Genomic DNA, 17,665 nt, shown 5'->3' on the forward strand with positions numbered 1-17,665 from the left:
ACTTCATCTCTCAAAGCTACCCATTCTTCTTCTACTGTATTTCTTTCCCCAATTCCTGTCAATTGTTCCCTTATGCTCTCCCTGAAAGTCTATACAACCTCTGGTTCTTTCAGTTTATCCAGGTCCCATCTCCTTAAATTCCCACCTTTTTGCAGTTTATTCAGTTTTAATCTACAGTTCATAACCAATAGATTGTGATCAGAGTCCACATCTGTCCCTGGAAATGTCTTACAATTTACAACCTGGTTCCTAAATATCTGTCTTACCATTATGTAATCTATCTGAAACCTGTCAGTATCTCCAGGCTTCTTCCATGTATACAACTTTCTTTTATGATTCTTGAACCAAGTGTTAGCTACGATTAAGTTGTGCTCTGTGCAAAATTCTATCAGGTGGCTTTCTCTTTCATTTCTTAGCCCCATTCCATATTCACCTACTACGTTTCCTTCTCTCCCTTTTCCTACTACCGAATTCCAGTCACCCATGACCATTAAATTTTCGTCTCCCTTCACTATCTGAATAATTTCTTTTATTTCATCATACATTTCTTCAATTACTTCGTCATCTGCAGAGCTAGTTGGCATATAAACTTGTACTACTGTAGTAGGCATGGGCTTCGTGTCTATCTTGGCCACAATAATGCGTTCACTATGCTTTTTTAGTAGCTTACCCGCACTCCTATTTTTTTATTCATTATTAAACCGACTCCTGCATTACCCCTATTTGATTTTGTATTCACCTGACCAGAAGTCTTGTTCCTGCTGCCACCGAACTTCACTAATTCCCACTATATCTAACTTTAACCTATCCATTTACCTTTTTAAATTTTCTAACCTACCTGCCTGATTAAGGGATCGGGCATTCCACGCTCCGATCCATAGAACGCCAGTTTTCTTTCTCCTGATAACGACGTCCTCTAACAACACGTATCGATTTTGTCAAGTTTCACAAATGAGCCTGGCATACAGCATCTGGATAGCAGGTGAGAGCATGCACAGGGGGAACGATGTGGGTCAAGGTTCAAACACCTGCACAACCAGCTCAACAGGACTGAGACAGATGATACCCAGCTACACCCTTCATCAGTGCACTCCAGAAAGTCATTCCAAGCACAAAGAGGAGAGAGCATCCACTATGAGAATGTTAACCTGTGATGCAATAAAGATCAACACAGCTCCAGCCTTAAACAGTTTGTTTAGTCAGTCTTCAACAAGATCAATTGTGGTAACAGAATCCTAATAACAGTGCAAGGATACAGATTTTGGCCTCCATTGCACCATGAAAGTAGTCCCCCTGGCAACAGTAGAACCTGTGTCCTTTGGTGTCACAGATGGCTTTTGTGTATCAGCAGATCAAGGCAAACTACACAGAGGGGCCCATCGATGCATGATTAATCTATCAATATGCTAACACCAATGTAACCTGTCTGACAATGGAGAATGCTGCTGACAGTTGAGTGTCACTGCTGTCTCCCTTTCACAGTCAATCAACGGGTCTGTTCTGAGATGTGACTGCACAAGTCCTTGACTACTAACAATACAAAAAATGACTGTAATAAAATTTTATCCTGTGGATGTACAGGGTGTAACTACATTCCCTTTACAGATGTTGAGGACTTGAGTTGGGTCCAAGACAATTAAGTTTAGCATAGGAACTCATCTCCGGAAACATACCATTTTCCCACTACATGCAAAATACCACAACTCGTGTTCAAATCTCCTGCCGTTTGGTGCCACTGACTGGGGTATTAATCAAACAATGAAAAATCCAGGATGGTATGGATCACTATTATGAAAAGGAAAGTTACAACACATTGTAAGCGGAGATGCTGAGTCACAGTTAGGCACAACAAAGAGACTGTCACAAATAAGCTTTCAGCCAGCAAGGCCTTTGTCAAAAATAGACAACACACACACACACACACACACACACACACACACACACACACACACACACACACACACACACACACACATGAATGCAGTCTCTGGCAACTGAAGCCACACTGCGAATACCAGTGCATGATGGGAGTGGTGACTGGATGGGGGTAAGGATGAGGCTGTGGCGGGAGGGAGAGGGATAGAAGGGTATGGGTGAGGGACAGTGAAGTGCTGCTGGGGAGCACGTAGGGATGAGGTAGAGTAGGGTAGGACAGCTATGTGCAGCCGGGAGGCAGATGGAAGGTAGAGGAGAGATGGGGTGGGGTGGGAGGTAGCGGATAAGGAGAGAAGTAAAAAGACTGGGTGTAATGGTGGAATGAGGACCGTGTAGTGCTGGAATGGGAACAGGGAAGGGATTGGATGGGTGAGGACAATGAGTGACGAAGGTTGAGGGCAGGAGGTTTACAGCAATGTAGGTTATATTGTAGGGAAAGTTCCCACCTGCGCAATTCAGAAAAGCTCATGTTGGTGGCAGGATCCATATGGTACAGTCATTGAAATGAAGAATGTCATGTTGGGCAGCGTGCTCAGTAACAGGATGGTCCACTTGTTTCTTGGCCACAGTTTGTTGGTGGCCATTCGTGCAGACAGACAGCTTGCTGGATGTCATGCCCACATAGAATGCAGCACAGTGGTTGCAGCTTAGCTTGTTGATCACATGACTGGTTTCACAGGTAGCCCTGCCTTTAATGGGATAGGTGATGTTTGTAAGCGGACTGGAGTAGGTGGTGGTGGGAGGATATATGGGACAGGTCTAATACAGGGATATGAGCCATGAGGTAAGGGCTTACTTGGAAGTTATGCACCATTTACTTGAAGCAGTCTGAAGAAAATGACGAGAATTGTGGCAAAACCACTCATGAAAATTGTGTCATGATAATAGTCCTGCTCACATGTCAAAGCTTGTTTGTAATTTTTTTGACAAAAAACAAGACTATCAAGCTATCTCAGCCACTGTATTTGCTCGACATGGCCCTCTGTGACTTTTTTCTATTCATGAGGCCAAAGATAACTATGAAAAGACATTGTTTTGTCACCATTAATGAAATAAAAACAGAATTGCTGAAGGAGGCGAACACCACAATGAGAAGTACAGGGTGTTTCAAAAAGGACTTTGCAACTTTAAAAATTCATATAAATTTATTGAAACAAGATATACAGCTGGGTTTAGTGTTTTTTGTAGGGAAACACATCAGGTTTTTTTTGCCTTAAACAAGAGATGTTGTATGTGGCTTCCATCCTCAGTGAATCACCCCCCCCCCCAAAAAAAAAAAAAAATAATAATAATAATAATTGAGTGATGCCAGGTCTGGGGAATGTGGGGGGCCATGCACCATGCAGTTGGCACATTACATTGAGAAAATCCTGGGTGTCACCCAGGTAGTGGGGTGGTACACCATCTTGCACGAAGTAAACATTTCGTTCTTCATTGATCTGTTGACAAAATGTTGTCTCACTTGCTCAATGATGTCATCAGATGTGCTTGGATGACTTGATGATTCCTAATGTCTTCACCGAGCACCCTGTTTCTACAAAACATTTATGCCACTCATAAATTGTAGGCCTATTAGGAGGATCTTTAGCATACTTAGTAAGGAAATTACGCTGCACTATTGTCGCCGACTTAGATCCTTTAAACCAAAACACACAGCTAGCATGCTCAGATCCAGTGAAGGCAGCTATCTTTAACACAACTGCCGCTAACACTTCTTATGGTGTGGTTCGGCACTTGCAAACTATGCGAGACAAAACTTGATGTATTTTCCTACAAATTGACACAACAATCGCCTTTGTAGGTACTATGAATTAATTTATATGAATTTTCAAAGCTGTAAAGTCCTTTTTGAAATACCTGTAAGTTCCTGAAGTGCTTCCAAGAGCAATTATCCATATCACCTGAAATCTGTGCCTTACTATTTATAGACTTGCCTCTGTGGTGATGGTTTTGTCTCTGGTTCATCACAAAGGTTACTACAGAGCTGGGATTTCTGGCCTCCATCCTATTCACAGATGACGCTACTTTTGTGAGGTACAGTATCATCAAACTTCACAATATTCACTTGTGGAGTACAGAAAATTGCCATGGTATGGTGGCAGTGAACCATCAGCACTGGTTAAGCCCAAATATGTGTGTTGGAGGGTTGGGGGAGGGGAGGGGGATTATTGGTGCCCATCTCATGGGACCAGTCAACCTTCCACAATGCCTACCAGATGAAGCATATCTGCACAAGATACAGAGGGACACTGCCTACCCTTCTGGAAGAAGTGTCTTTGGTGGTATGAAGAGTAATGTGGGTACTACATGATGGTGCTCCATCTCACTGCCCTTTTCAGTGTGCTGCAAAAATACCATCACAGACAGAATGATCCTGCGTACTTCTGTGTTCCCATGTGTACTTTCAATCACTGAAACCTACACTGTCAAAGATCTTTCATCTCCATCCTCAACTGGGTTTCCCTCACTTTGAATGCATTTTCGACCATATGTCTGTATGACCTTTTTGCTCCTTATCCCCTCAGAAATCATTTCTTGTAGTCTGCCCCCATTTACTAAAATCATGTATGAACTAAAAAATCTACTCTGATGATGTAGTGTACAATTATTTCAAAAAACACTTCAAGATACTTGAGTCAATGAGTGAATTTTGAGAAGAAGAAAGCTACCAAGGAGCATGACTGGTAGGTCAGTAAATTTATACACAGACGAATAAAGCTAGTACTGCTACTACTACTACTACTACTACAGGCTATTCCTTTTTTTGGTCACAAACTTCCCAAGCACATTTTACTATGCGCCAAAGAGAAAAATAAAATAAAAAATACAGGAAAATTCCTTGCTTTCTGAACATTTTAACATTCCTTGCTTCGAAGTATATCATTTGGGATCTGTTTGCCCCTGTACTTACCTCACCACTTTTTTGTATTTCTTTGCCTTCATACATGAGATACCAAAGACATCGTATGTCTTTCAACTATTAATGTCTAAGGCTATATTTAGTCTGAAACATTGTAAGTGGGGCGTAAATTACGAAGTGGTGAGCTGCCCCCCTTTGGTTTTTATCATCATTTTGAATACCTAATTGTTGGTAAATAGCGTTTCGACAACAACGGTATTGCTCAGGGATCGCCAATAGTATAACAGCCTCTCACATCCCACACACTTGAACCAGTCGTTTATTTCTGTGTAGGGATATTTAAAAACTTTAGTGTATTCCAGCCCTGTTGTTATTATCGACAAGCTCTGGCTGCGAGTTGTGGGTGGTTGTCAGTGCATTTAGCACATGGCTGGGATTTTTGAGTGTGTACACTCAAGAAGATGGCTGTGTGACACACTTGGTGTAACGTATTTGTCCTCGAGTGCATATCTGCTGTTTGGATCTTCAAGGACTCTGTTACACTGTCCATACACATTAATATGACCACCTGTCAAAAGCCCGAACACCCGCCTCTTGCAGTGTGGATGTACAGGAAGAGACTCAGTGAGACTCTGGAAGGTACCAACAGGGATGTGGAGTCAGCCAATTCCAGTGTTGTGGGCAGCTGTGCTAAGTTTTATGATTGACTAACCAAGGGATGGACAGGCTGATCTAGATCGTGTCATGCAAGTACAACTTCTTTAGCCACAAGACAACTTCTTTAGCCACCTAATCACTATGGATGGTTGCTGAGTGTATTACTATGGAAAAAAAGAAAAAGGGGGGGGGGGGGGGGGCAGAGGCACAACCATTATTGAACAAAGTGATGTGTGGTTTAGGGATTGCCAAGGCGTTGCGCTAACATATTGTGTTGTAAGATGCAAACTGTCAGAGGAGCATACTAATGAAACTTCCTACCATTGTTACTAGTGGCTGTCAGGACAAAGAGTAGCGGGGAGCTGTTGAAAGTGGTGTTCTGCTCCATAAGAATGCCCCACCTCATTCTTTATGGGAGATGCTGATTTTTTGGGATACCATATTTTTGCCTCATGTCCTGTATATGTATTCTCATGCATGGCACCTAGTAATTTCCAGAATGATGACACTGTGATTATTTATTTTATTTATTTATTTGTGTTCCATAGATCCAGTATACAAAAGAATTGCATGGATATGGAACGAGTCACAATATAAATTAACACAGTAGCCTACTTGTATATGCTAACAAATGTAAATTGCAATTGGTGCATAAGAAACAAAGTATGTTAATATAATGGAAGGAAACATTCCACGTGGGAAAAATTATATATAAAAACAAAGATGAGGTGACTTACCGAACAAAAGCGCTGGCAGGTCGATAGACACACAAACAAACACAAACATACACACCAAATTCAAGCTTTCGCAACAAACTGTTGCCTCATCAGTAAAGAGGGAAGGAGAGGGGAAGACGAAAGGAATTGGGTTTTAAGGGAGAGGGTAAGGAGTCATTCCAATCCCGGGAGCGGAAAGACTTACCTTAGGGGGAAAATAGGACAGGTATACACTCGCACACACGCACATATCCAACCACACATAGTTACAGGCTTAAGCATTTTCTATGGTAAAACAGAGGTATAAAACGATAAAATAATAAATTACAATTGTCCATATACAAACTATACATTAGCAGGAATTTGATGGTGCCAATTGCCTGAACACAAATTCCCATGTAAGATGTATTAAGTTACAAAGTGGCAATAGCAAACATTACAAGTAAAGTATTACATCTAAGTTACAATGTTACATTAAGAAATTGATTAAGAGAGTAAAACGCTTTTTCCAGAAGAAATTCCTTCAATTTACTCTTAAATTTTATCATTTCACTGGTAAGATTTTTTATGTCAGACGGGAGTGCATTAGACACCTTTATGCTTGAGTAGTATACTCCCTTTTGTATCAGACTCAAGTTTTTTCTGTCAACATGAGAGTCATGTTTTGTTCTTGTGTCATAGTCATGATAAGAAGTATTGGTTATGTACATGTGTAGGTTCTTAGCTGAAAAGCACGTAAGGGATAAGATATATTGTGAGGTCATTGCTAATATTTTGTGTGTTTTAAAAAGATTTCTGCATGAATGATTCCTGTTAACTCCACTTATAATTCGAATTGCTCTTTTCTGTGTTACAAATACTTTATTTGCCATTGGCTGGTTACCCCAGAATATTAAGCCATAGGATAACAATGAATGGAAATAGCCAAAATAAGCACCCTTAACAGCATCACTATTAGCAGTTGTTGCTATAATACGTAGAGCGTAAGTTGCTGAACTAAGTCTTTTTCTCAAGTCCAAAATATGGCAAGACCAATTTAATGTACTGTCAATGTGGAGGCCTAAAAATTTTGTTGAATAAACTTGATGTATATCTTGATCATTACAGCTTAGACTTATGTCATCCTGAACTTTGTAACACCCATGGAAATGTATGAACTGGTGTTTTTTTAGATTTAAAGTTAGGCCGTTGCATCTGAACCACTTATGGAAGTCATGGAACAACAAGCTGGCAGATGATGCAATATCATTTTCAGGTGTCTTTTCAGTTACAAGGGATGTATCATCCGTGAAAAGAGTAAATTTGATGGTAGCCTTAGAACAGTGAGGAAGGTCATTAATAAAAATAAGAAAGAGCAAAGGGCCAAGCACCGAACCTTGCGGCACGCCTACACTAACTGTTCCCCAGCCAGATGGAGCTATTGAGCTACCTTCATGATTCAGCAATACCCTCTGCTTTCTGTCAGTCAGGTATGATCTGAGCCACATTCCCACTGTGTCAGTTAAACCATAATAGCCTGCTTTTGAAAGGAGGATTTCATGGCTCACACAGTCAAAGGCTTTGGTTAAGTTGAAAAAAATATCAACTGAAGCCAATTTATTGTTCAATGCTTCTAGAATATTATTAGTAAAGGAGAATATGGCATCATCAGTTGCCTGATTGGAAACCAAATTGGCATTGATTAAGAGCCTTGTGGAAATTCAGATGTTCTACAATTCTCCTATGCATCAGTTTCTCAAGAACTTTGGAGAAGCATCATGTTAAAAGGGATATAGGGCGGTAGTTAGAAGCATCTGTTTTTCCCCCTTCTTGAACAGTGGTTTCACATCGGCATACTTCATTCTATCAGGGACAATACCTTGTTGAAGGGATTCATTAAATATACGGCAAAGTATTACACAAACGGCATTATGCCAATGTTTAAGTACCTTAGTGGAGATATTATCAAAGCCAGATGACATTTTGGTTTACATTTTAGTGATGATCCTTTTCACTTCACTGACTGTAACTGGGGCTAGGAGCATTTGATTAATTTTGCACAGACCAGATCCTTTCAGAAGGTCCATAGCCTCGTTGACTGAACCCCTACAGCAAGTTTTCTCAGAAGCTGTTAGAAAGTGCTCATTTAAGACTGTTACAACTGCATTCGTTTCTTTAATTAAATTATCGCACTGTCTTATTTCTATGCTGGATACACTCTCCTTTCTTTTTCCCAGCTCCCTTTTGATGACATCCCAGATGGTTTTTATTTTGTTGTCAGAGTTGTCTATTTCCCTTTTAATATGTAAGGTTTTGGATTTTACAATATAATCTGTAGTGTTCTTTTACTGCAGGATCTTCAGAACATCTTTGTGACACATAGAACCTTTTTTTGTATTACATGAAATTTTTATCCCTTTTGTAATCCAGAGTTTGATTTTGCAGTTCTGGGGGTTAATTTTAATAGTTTTCTTGTGAAATACTGCTTCAAAGAAGGACATGAATTCATCTGTGAATATGTTGAATTTAATATTAACATTTCTTTCTTTGTATATTGGGCTCCAGTCAGTCTGCTGCAAGAGCTGATTGAAATTCTCTAAAGTGTCCACATTGATTGTTCTGAAGGACCTAAAAACTGGTTTATATTTTTTGATGCCAGAACACAAGTCATCAAGAGTTAGCAAATGCCCATCATGGTCTGACAGACCATTAAGAATTTGACATACAGTACTAAGACTACTACTAAACTTATCAATAAAGATGTAGTCAATAAGGGTAGGAAATTGAACTAGGTTTCCAATAAATGTTCCAATTCTCTTCTACTGGTGTTGCCTGTAAGGAAGTTTACATTAAAGTCACCCATAATGACTAACTGCTTAGCCTTTGAATATATTTTTACCAAAACTGATTCAAGCTGTTTTAAGAAAATATAGATTTTCCCTGCAGGAGCCCTATAAATTGTTACCACGATAATAGACTTATTATCAGTAAAAATTTCAGATCCACATGCTTCAAAATTAAAATCTTCACAATACATACTTAAGTCAAGTGATTTATGAGGTATATCCTCTTTGACATAAATTACAGCTCCACCTTTCTCTCTGTTTGATCTACAGTAACTATCAGCTAAAACATAACCTTCCAGATGGGGCATCAGCATGGCAGACCTTACAGGGTGTTCTGTAAAGCACAATATATGAGGTTAGTTTTCATTTAACATGAGACCCAAAAGCTTCAATTTTCCTCTAAGGCTCATGATATTTTGGTGGAATATACAGAATTTATCTTTCAATACAGATTTAAAGTTGCAGTTTATGGGAGTTAAATTAGAATCTCTCAATACATCAGGATTTATGCTTGATTTACTGACCGGTTTCCTGTTAAGGGTCCTGCTTGTGCACACATTACTTACGATTTGACATGAGCTTTCCTCTGTTTCTTGATGCAGCACTGATCCCATAAAAAATAGTCTTTGTGAACAGCAGGTCTTCTACTTCTATGGTTTTTTCTTGGATATGTGGAAGCAGACATTTCAGTGGATGGTAGAAGCTTTGAAAAAAGTGTCTCATTGTTCATCTCTTATTTTTCTGCTCCTTCAGGTGATGCTGGAGATGAGACCTTGGAGACTGTGGTTGTGGCCTGTTGAGATGTTGATGGTGGGGCACAGGAGTCTTCTATTGGTGCTGCTATTGCTATAGTTTCTTCTTCTACCGAAGTTGTGGAGGCTGATGCTTCTGTCATTAGTGATGGCATAACAACTGACTCTGGTAATAGTAGTTGTGATGTTTGTTGGGGTGACAATAATGCTCCTTCTGTAATTGCTGTTGTTTCTAGAGAAGGTAATGTTGCTGTTGGTGACATCTGTGTTTCATCAGTAGATAGTGTTGGTTCTGCTGCTACAGTTAGTAAGGTTTGATAAGCTATTGTTTGTGGCTGGCAAGCTAAACGTGGTTCTCCTGCTATCAGCACATTATTAATATTACTTCTGTGAGCTGCAACCAACAATTCCATAATTTTATAACTGAGAGGTTTCTTGCCCTTACCGTTAAGGTGCAGTCCATGTCTGGTAAAGCATTTTCTCTCCAGATAGTTCAGAGGCAAGAACTGGGTGTTTTGATGCATTGTACAGAGCATTGTTAGCTTCATTGATTTCTTTATTAACACATGAGTCATTTATAAGGTCGTGTCTGTGAGGTATTCCAATGATGATGAGCTTGTTTTTTGTATTAGATTCCAACACTAACTTTAAGTTTAGAACAGCACGAGATAATTCATTCTTGTAGACATCACTGACACCTTCCATTATTACTGTAAACTCATTTGCATTTCGTGAAGTTCCAGCTTTTATATTATTTGTGACTTCGCACATAGGTGCTCCAGGTTTAACATAGCTACAAGAGTTAACACCATAATCCGAATGTAGAACTTTCGCGAGTCCGCGCCCGTGACTATCCGAATGAATATTTACATTAAAAGATTGGTTTCCTATCATTCTTGTCACTTCTGTTGACTCACTTGTGTTTGTAGTTTCATTTGCACACTTACCTTCTGCACTTTTGATAGTCTCTAAGTCACTGCGAATGTTTATTGGTGTATCGGTAACTTGAAACACTGTTTCACTTTGAAATGGGCAAGTGAACTTTTTAGACCTAAAATGTTCGTCATAATAACTCTTGTTTGCTACCGGTAAAGCTTGCAAAATATTTGCACAGTTTGAAGATTCCAAATAAACCAAGTTCTTTTGCAACTTAATTATGTCGTCACACAGTACGCACGTTTTGCAAGTTGATGTGAGTTCCTTGTACTTACATATGGTTTATCCAGTAATTCATCTTGACTTCCAGTGTTTTTTATTAAAATATGGCACGGCACACACAGATTATCGTAAACAGCATTATATTGCTCACACAGGGAACGCTTACATATGCGGGTTTTTTTTCCATTAAAAGCGGAGATTATGAATTGCACACCTTTAATGACCGCCATCTTTAACAATGTGCAATTATTGGGTAGAACATTTTCTAAACAGCTATAACACAGACTTCTACAACAAAGCTCTCCCACAATTCTCTTGTATGGAAAATGTGATAAATTGAAGAGTGAATTTGTAGAGAAGGACTAACACCACCACTAAGTCTCATGATTGCAGTTTGACTTTTTCGAGGTGATGATTAAAACTTTGTAACTATCCCTCTTACTTTCTACCTAACTATATCACTTTTAACCCTAGTGTAAGAGGGGCAATCAAAAAGTTTCTAGCCCGAGACAGTTACTGTAATGTCTCGCACAAACAACACCACCTACTTTTATGGTGCCCTTTTGTAGGTATGCAAGTCAAATTTTGTGGTTCCAGCTTCATTAGTTTTGTCACTAGGATGCGTTGTGTACTGTAGTGTAAGAGAATCAAGAAACGTGTTGGGATTGAATATCTTCATTTGAATGGAATGACGCCCAAGGAAATTGCACAGGACATGCAGAATACACTAAGGAACAGTGCTGTGTCTTATGCAACACTGAAAAACTGGGTGTCTGACTTCAAATGTGGAAGAACGAGTGTGGAAGATGCGCCAAGGAGCAGAAGGCCTGTCGCTATTGCCAGTGATGAAACAGTGGCTACAATACATGATACGATTTTGCGGGATCATCGAACAACATTGCACCACATTGAAACCACATTTAGAATCTCCCATGGGTGTTTCCCTGATATTGTTGTGGATATTTTGGGAATGTGGACTGTTTTATCTCAGTGAGTCCTGAAAGACTTGAATGTAGACCAGGGACAGGAGTGTGTGCAGTGTTGTGAAGGAATCGTCACCAATTTGGAGTGGATGAAGACGGCTTTCTTGCAAGGTATGTGACAATGGACAAAACATGGGTTCACCACTTTGATCCTGAGACAAAACAACAGTAACAACAATGGAAACATCCTTCATCCCCTACCCCAATAAAATTCCGGGTGCAAAAATCAGCCGGTAGTGTGATGGCATCAGTCTTCTGGGATTCAGAAGGGGTAATTATGGTGGATTACTAGCATAAGGGCATAACTATCAATGCATCATACTATTGCACCCTCCTGCGCCATTTGAGACAAGAGATAAAGCAAAAAATGTGCGGAAAAGTGCCGCATGAAATTCTTTTGCACCAGGACAACACACCAGCGCAGAAGGCCCTCACAACGCTGGAAACTCTGCATGACTGCGGTTTCGAAAAAGACCTCAAAGGATGACAATTTGACAGTGATTGATGCTGTGAACGCTTGGTTGGACCCGAAACCAAAGACCTTTTATTTGAATGGTATGCAGAAGTTATCTGAGTGTGCCCGCAAGTCTATTAATGTACATGGGTATTATATTGAAAAATGACTTGCTATTATGAAATTTCTGTCATTTGTTATCAGTTAGTCTGGAAACTTTTTGACTCCCACCCCCCTGTATTTGTGATTAGAAATATTTTTGCAAAACAACAAAATTTTTGAGGCTCTTGGGCGATGTTGCAAAAGACAATGTTATGAGACTATGTGATATGCCAATGAAATACCTGCTCATTATCTTCAGGTGATGTCAATTCTTGGTGGAAGAGCTCAATAGGAGCATTAAATGGCATAGACAAAAAATGTGTGCACATGTCTTGTCATGGCTATCAGAACCAACAATTTGATAACTGTATTCTCTGTACAAATTCAGTAAAAATGCTGAAAGGCAGGATATCAAATCAGAGGATAGTGGATGTTTTTACATACAGTAAGTATCAACCTCTGTAGTATTAATGGCTATAGCATATGCTGCCTCCTGAACTCTTGCTGATTTGATATCCTGTGACTTTCTTAATTACATTATCTCCTATGTGGATGTGCACAGTCTCTTTCATAAAACAGTCACTGAAAGAGTAAGCAGTGGAGATGATCTTGTACTGCCCAGTGTAGTCTGGGCCAATGTAGCACATGGGGGTGGGTGGGTGAGAGAGAGAGAGAGAGAGAGAGAGAGAGAGAGAGAGAGAGAGAGAGAGAGAGAGAGAGACAGAGAGACAGAGAGACAGAGAGAGAGTGAGAGAGAGAGAGGAGACTGCCCTATAGTTATGAAAAAGTATCTGTAAAGTCTTGTATATGTTCATATCAATACCTCAGTGCCTCAACTATTTGATAAGTTGTTATCTTTACTCTTTCAATTATTTATATTCCACCAATGCCACGAACCTACTATGCTGTCATAGTAGGAGGAGAGGTGATACTCCTACGTGGCGCGTCCCAGGTGGCGGATAGGGAAGTCCTCACCGGTTTACTGGCGGACTTGAGTGAAATAAAATAGCTCTCGCGGACCAAACACACCCTCTGCGGTTAACAACCGGAGTTGTAAATCGGAGCTTGCTCCAAATAAGGTTGACAACCTTCGACAGTCAAAAATGGAAAGGTCTTTTAGGAAAAAAATTCCACCGTCCTGCTCAAAAAGGCAGGAAAAGGCTACATCGAATTCGGTGGGTAGTCAACTAGAAGACAGCAATGAATCGGAGCGTTTGCAACCATCCAAATGCACACTAAAACACAAAAAGAAGATTAAACATGAGCAAATAAATTATATAGCAACACACAACATAAACTCACTACTTCAGACCGGAAAACTCAAGGAGCTCACAGATGAACTAAATAAACAAAAAATTTTAATAACAGGGATCCAAGAAATGAGAAACACCACAGAGGACCCATTCAAATCACAAGGATACAGAATTTATAATGGGAAACCAGGACCGAGGGCAATGAAACAATGTCCCCAGTTTGGAACAGGGTTTTTAGTAAACATAAAAATAATAGATTCAGTAATGGATTTCCAAGCAGTATCACCAAGAATTGCGACTCTAAGCTTTAAAACAATGAATAAAACCTATACAATAATAAATGCTCATGCTCCAACAAATGAAAAAAATTGTCTAACAAAAACAAAGGAAGAGGTAGATAAATTTTGGGACCTTCTAGAACAAACTGTGAACAGAGTAAATAAAAAGAATGTAAAAATCTTATTGGGAGATTTCAATGCTCAGTTGGGAAAAGAAAGGAAATATAAAGATATAATTGGAAAATGGAGTCCACATAAATTTACAAACAAAAACTGTCAAAGACTTGTAGAACTCTGCAGAGAACACAACCTTATATCTAAATCAACATACTTTAAGAGGAAGCCAAGTAAACTTAAAACATGGAAACATCCAGACTGGAGGAAGGGCGAGTGGCAGCTAGACCATGTCTGTATGGACAAAAATTTTCATAAGGAGATCCACAATGTTAAAGTACTGAGAGGAGTAGACACAGGCTCAGACCATTATATGGTTAAAATTAAAATCAAATTCACGCCGTTAAAGAAGAGGACCAGAAAAACTAATAAAATAAAAAGGAGGTTTGACCCACATCAGCTAATTAAAAATAATAAGTACCAACAAATAACACAAACCATCAAATTAACAGATGATCTAGAACAACTAGTGCCTAATCTTAAAAAAGAAGCAGAGAATCTAGCTCCCTTGAACCCACGAAGGAAACATGCATGGTGGACATCAGAATGTGACAAATTCCATGAATATAGACACCAAGCATGGTTAAAGTTTCAAACACATAAAACTGAAGAAAATGCCATCAACCTAAAAAATGAAAGAAAAAATTCACTCAAAATATTAGAAGAATCAAGAGAGGATTTCATAAAGATACTATAAAGTCTATAGAAGGTAATTATCATAAAACCAACTCCAGGAACTACTACAAAATCTTTGGGAAACAACTACAACAATATGAGGCGCCTACACTAATACTGAAAGATGAAGATGGAAGAATGACACACAGTAACAAGGAAAATGCAGAAATCATGGCAAAAGCATTTTACAAACTTCTGAATTGCGAGGAACCCAAAGAACCCTTACAAATCAACATAAATACCCCAATAAAAACCAAACCTAACAAACTAGACCCTCCAACTTTCCAAGAAGTAGAAGAAATTCTTAAAAAACAAAAAAATTATAAGGCATGTGGAGAAGATCAGGTTTTTGTTGAAATGTGGAAATATGCAAGTGACGCAGTCAAGACCTCCTTACACATGGCTCTAACAAAAATTTGGGTAACAGAACAATTTCCCGAACATTGGACCACAGCTATCATCCACCCACTACACAAAAGGGGAGATAAGAGCAACCCAGAAAACTACAGAGGAATCTCTTTCCTAGATTGCACATATAAAATTCTATCCAAGATCCTATATGAAAGAATCAAGGAGCAATTAGAACAGGAGTTAGGGGAATATCAGGGAGGTTTCAGACCATGGAGAAGCTGTGCAGAGCAGATAATTAGTTTAAAATTGATTATGGCATACTACAAGAAACGGAACAAACCTCTGGCAATAACATTTGTAGATCTTAAGAAGGCATATGACTGTCTCTACAGACCTTCAGTATTAAAAATTTTAAGAAATCTAGGACTCCATCCAAAACTAATTAAAATAATACAACTCACTCTAACTAACACCAAATCAAAAGTGAAGTTTAGAGGAGAAATTTCGGAACCATTCCTCATAAAAACAGGCTTAAGACAAGGTGACTGCCTATCACCATTACTTTTCAACTGTGCACTGGAATACATAATGAGAGAATGGTACAAGGACAATCCAAAGAGGATAAGAATTGGAAGTGCAAAAGATGATATTAGCTTAAACTGCTTGGGATTCGCTGATGATCTTGCTCTCCTAGCCAACACCGTTCAAGAAGCCAGACAACAAGTGAAATCACTACAAGAAATTGCAGAGAAAGTAGGCCTTAGAATATCATTTGAAAAAACGCAGATTATGCTAACTGGTCCACCACTTGCAAACAAAATTACAATAGGAGAACAGGAAATCAAAATTGTTGATAAATTTAAAGATTTAGGCGAAATAATAACATACAATCTAAATGAGAAGCCATCATGGCAAAATAGAATTAAAAAACTGAACTATGCAAATTACATTACCAAAAATACATACAACAAAAAAAGCCTATCTATAGATGCAAAATTAAAACACTATAAAACAGTTCACAACCAGAAATAACGTATGCAGCTGAAACTATCTTCAAAACAACTAATACAGCAGAAATTGACAGAATACTAAAAATAGAAAGAAGAATAATTAGGACATGTATAAATAAACAGTATAAAATAAATGGACATTGGAGAATAGCATCAAATGAAACAGTATATAAGAAAATGGAACCAGTCATGAGTACAATCAGGAAGAAACGCATCTCATTCTTTGGACATCTGATGAGAACTCCAGAAAACAGAATTAGTAAAAAAATAATACAAAAATTGTGGAATAGCAAGAGCGACATTAAATGGATCACAGAAATTAAGGAAGATATAAAAGAACTTCAAATTACAGTAGATGACCTAAAAAACAAGACAGAGAAAACCAGAATACTGCAAGACCCGCAAACCAGACTACAAATGAAAATCAATAAAAGGAGTACAGGAAGAGTTGTCTCAGATGAAGAAAGAAAGAAAATATCTGAAAGAATGAAGAAATATTGGGCAGACAGAAGAGCAAAACACCTTTCATATAAGAATAGCCTCTAATAATTATATTACCTAAATATATTAAGTTATTGTTGAACCAAATTGTATCCATGTGTAACAACTTGTTTAGAACTTTGTATTTTTGACTACAGTGGTCCAATGAAGGCCATAAAATAAATAATAAAATAATAATAAATTCCACCAATGACTTCGCATTACATAAGTATTTTATTTTCATATAGGCATACTACTGTTCTTGCATACAGAGTCTTTTTCAGTATTTTCAAGGAGGAGGTCATTAGTGAGACTGGTCAGTAATTATTAATGTCTGTTTTACTTCTTATTTTGTAAAAGGGTATGACAATGGAATTTCTCAGCCTTTCTGGAAATATAATCTGTGATAGTGATGTGTTCCAAACATGATTTAATACATTGCATATACCGTATTTACTCGAACCTAAGCCACACTTTTTTCCGGTTTTTGTAATCCAAAAAGCCACCTGCGGCTTAGAATCGAGTGCAAAGTAAGCGGAAATTTTGAAAAATGTTGGTAGGTACCGCCACAACTAACTTCTGCTATCGAATACATGTAGTGCTTCACAGGCATGCTTTGCAGAGATAAATATTGGCGCCAAAACCTCTGCGTCGGTTAAAAAAAAAAAAAAAGGGGAAAGGGGGGGGGGGGGGGGTGGAAGACGAGCGTTTTTTCCTCCGCCCTGAGTTTCGACCACTGCATTTTCATACATTATCCATCGAAGTAAATACAAATTCCGTATTGTTCATCTTTGAATGTTGCAGCGTTTCAATGTACTACGTAAATCCCACTGGCAAGACTGTTAGGGATGTTTGTCAATATGGCCAACTCTATGTTCTGAATTTTTTCCTACCTGTGAGAAGAGATGGTTGCCAATAGAAACTTTTATGAATTGTGAATCACATGCAGTATTCTCCTCACCATAAGAATAATATGAATATAAGCATTTTGCCACGTATTCT

At 38.7% G+C, this 17,665-nt stretch overlaps 1 protein-coding gene across 1 annotated transcript in view; it reads right to left on the reverse strand.

The window, feature by feature from the left end:
• Positions 1-9,726: 9,726 nt before the first annotated feature.
• Positions 9,727-17,665, reverse strand: part of LOC124712078 (putative uncharacterized protein DDB_G0271606) — a 253,374-nt gene continuing 245,435 nt past the window's right edge. The window contains exon 9 of the mRNA XM_047242374.1: positions 9,727-10,139. Within this exon, the coding sequence (XP_047098330.1) occupies positions 9,727-10,139 (413 nt within the window). The remainder of the gene's footprint in view (positions 10,140-17,665) is intronic.

This window comes from Schistocerca piceifrons, chromosome 8 (assembly GCF_021461385.2).
Source record: "Schistocerca piceifrons isolate TAMUIC-IGC-003096 chromosome 8, iqSchPice1.1, whole genome shotgun sequence".
Classification (NCBI taxonomy): Eukaryota; Metazoa; Arthropoda; class Insecta; order Orthoptera; family Acrididae; genus Schistocerca; species Schistocerca piceifrons.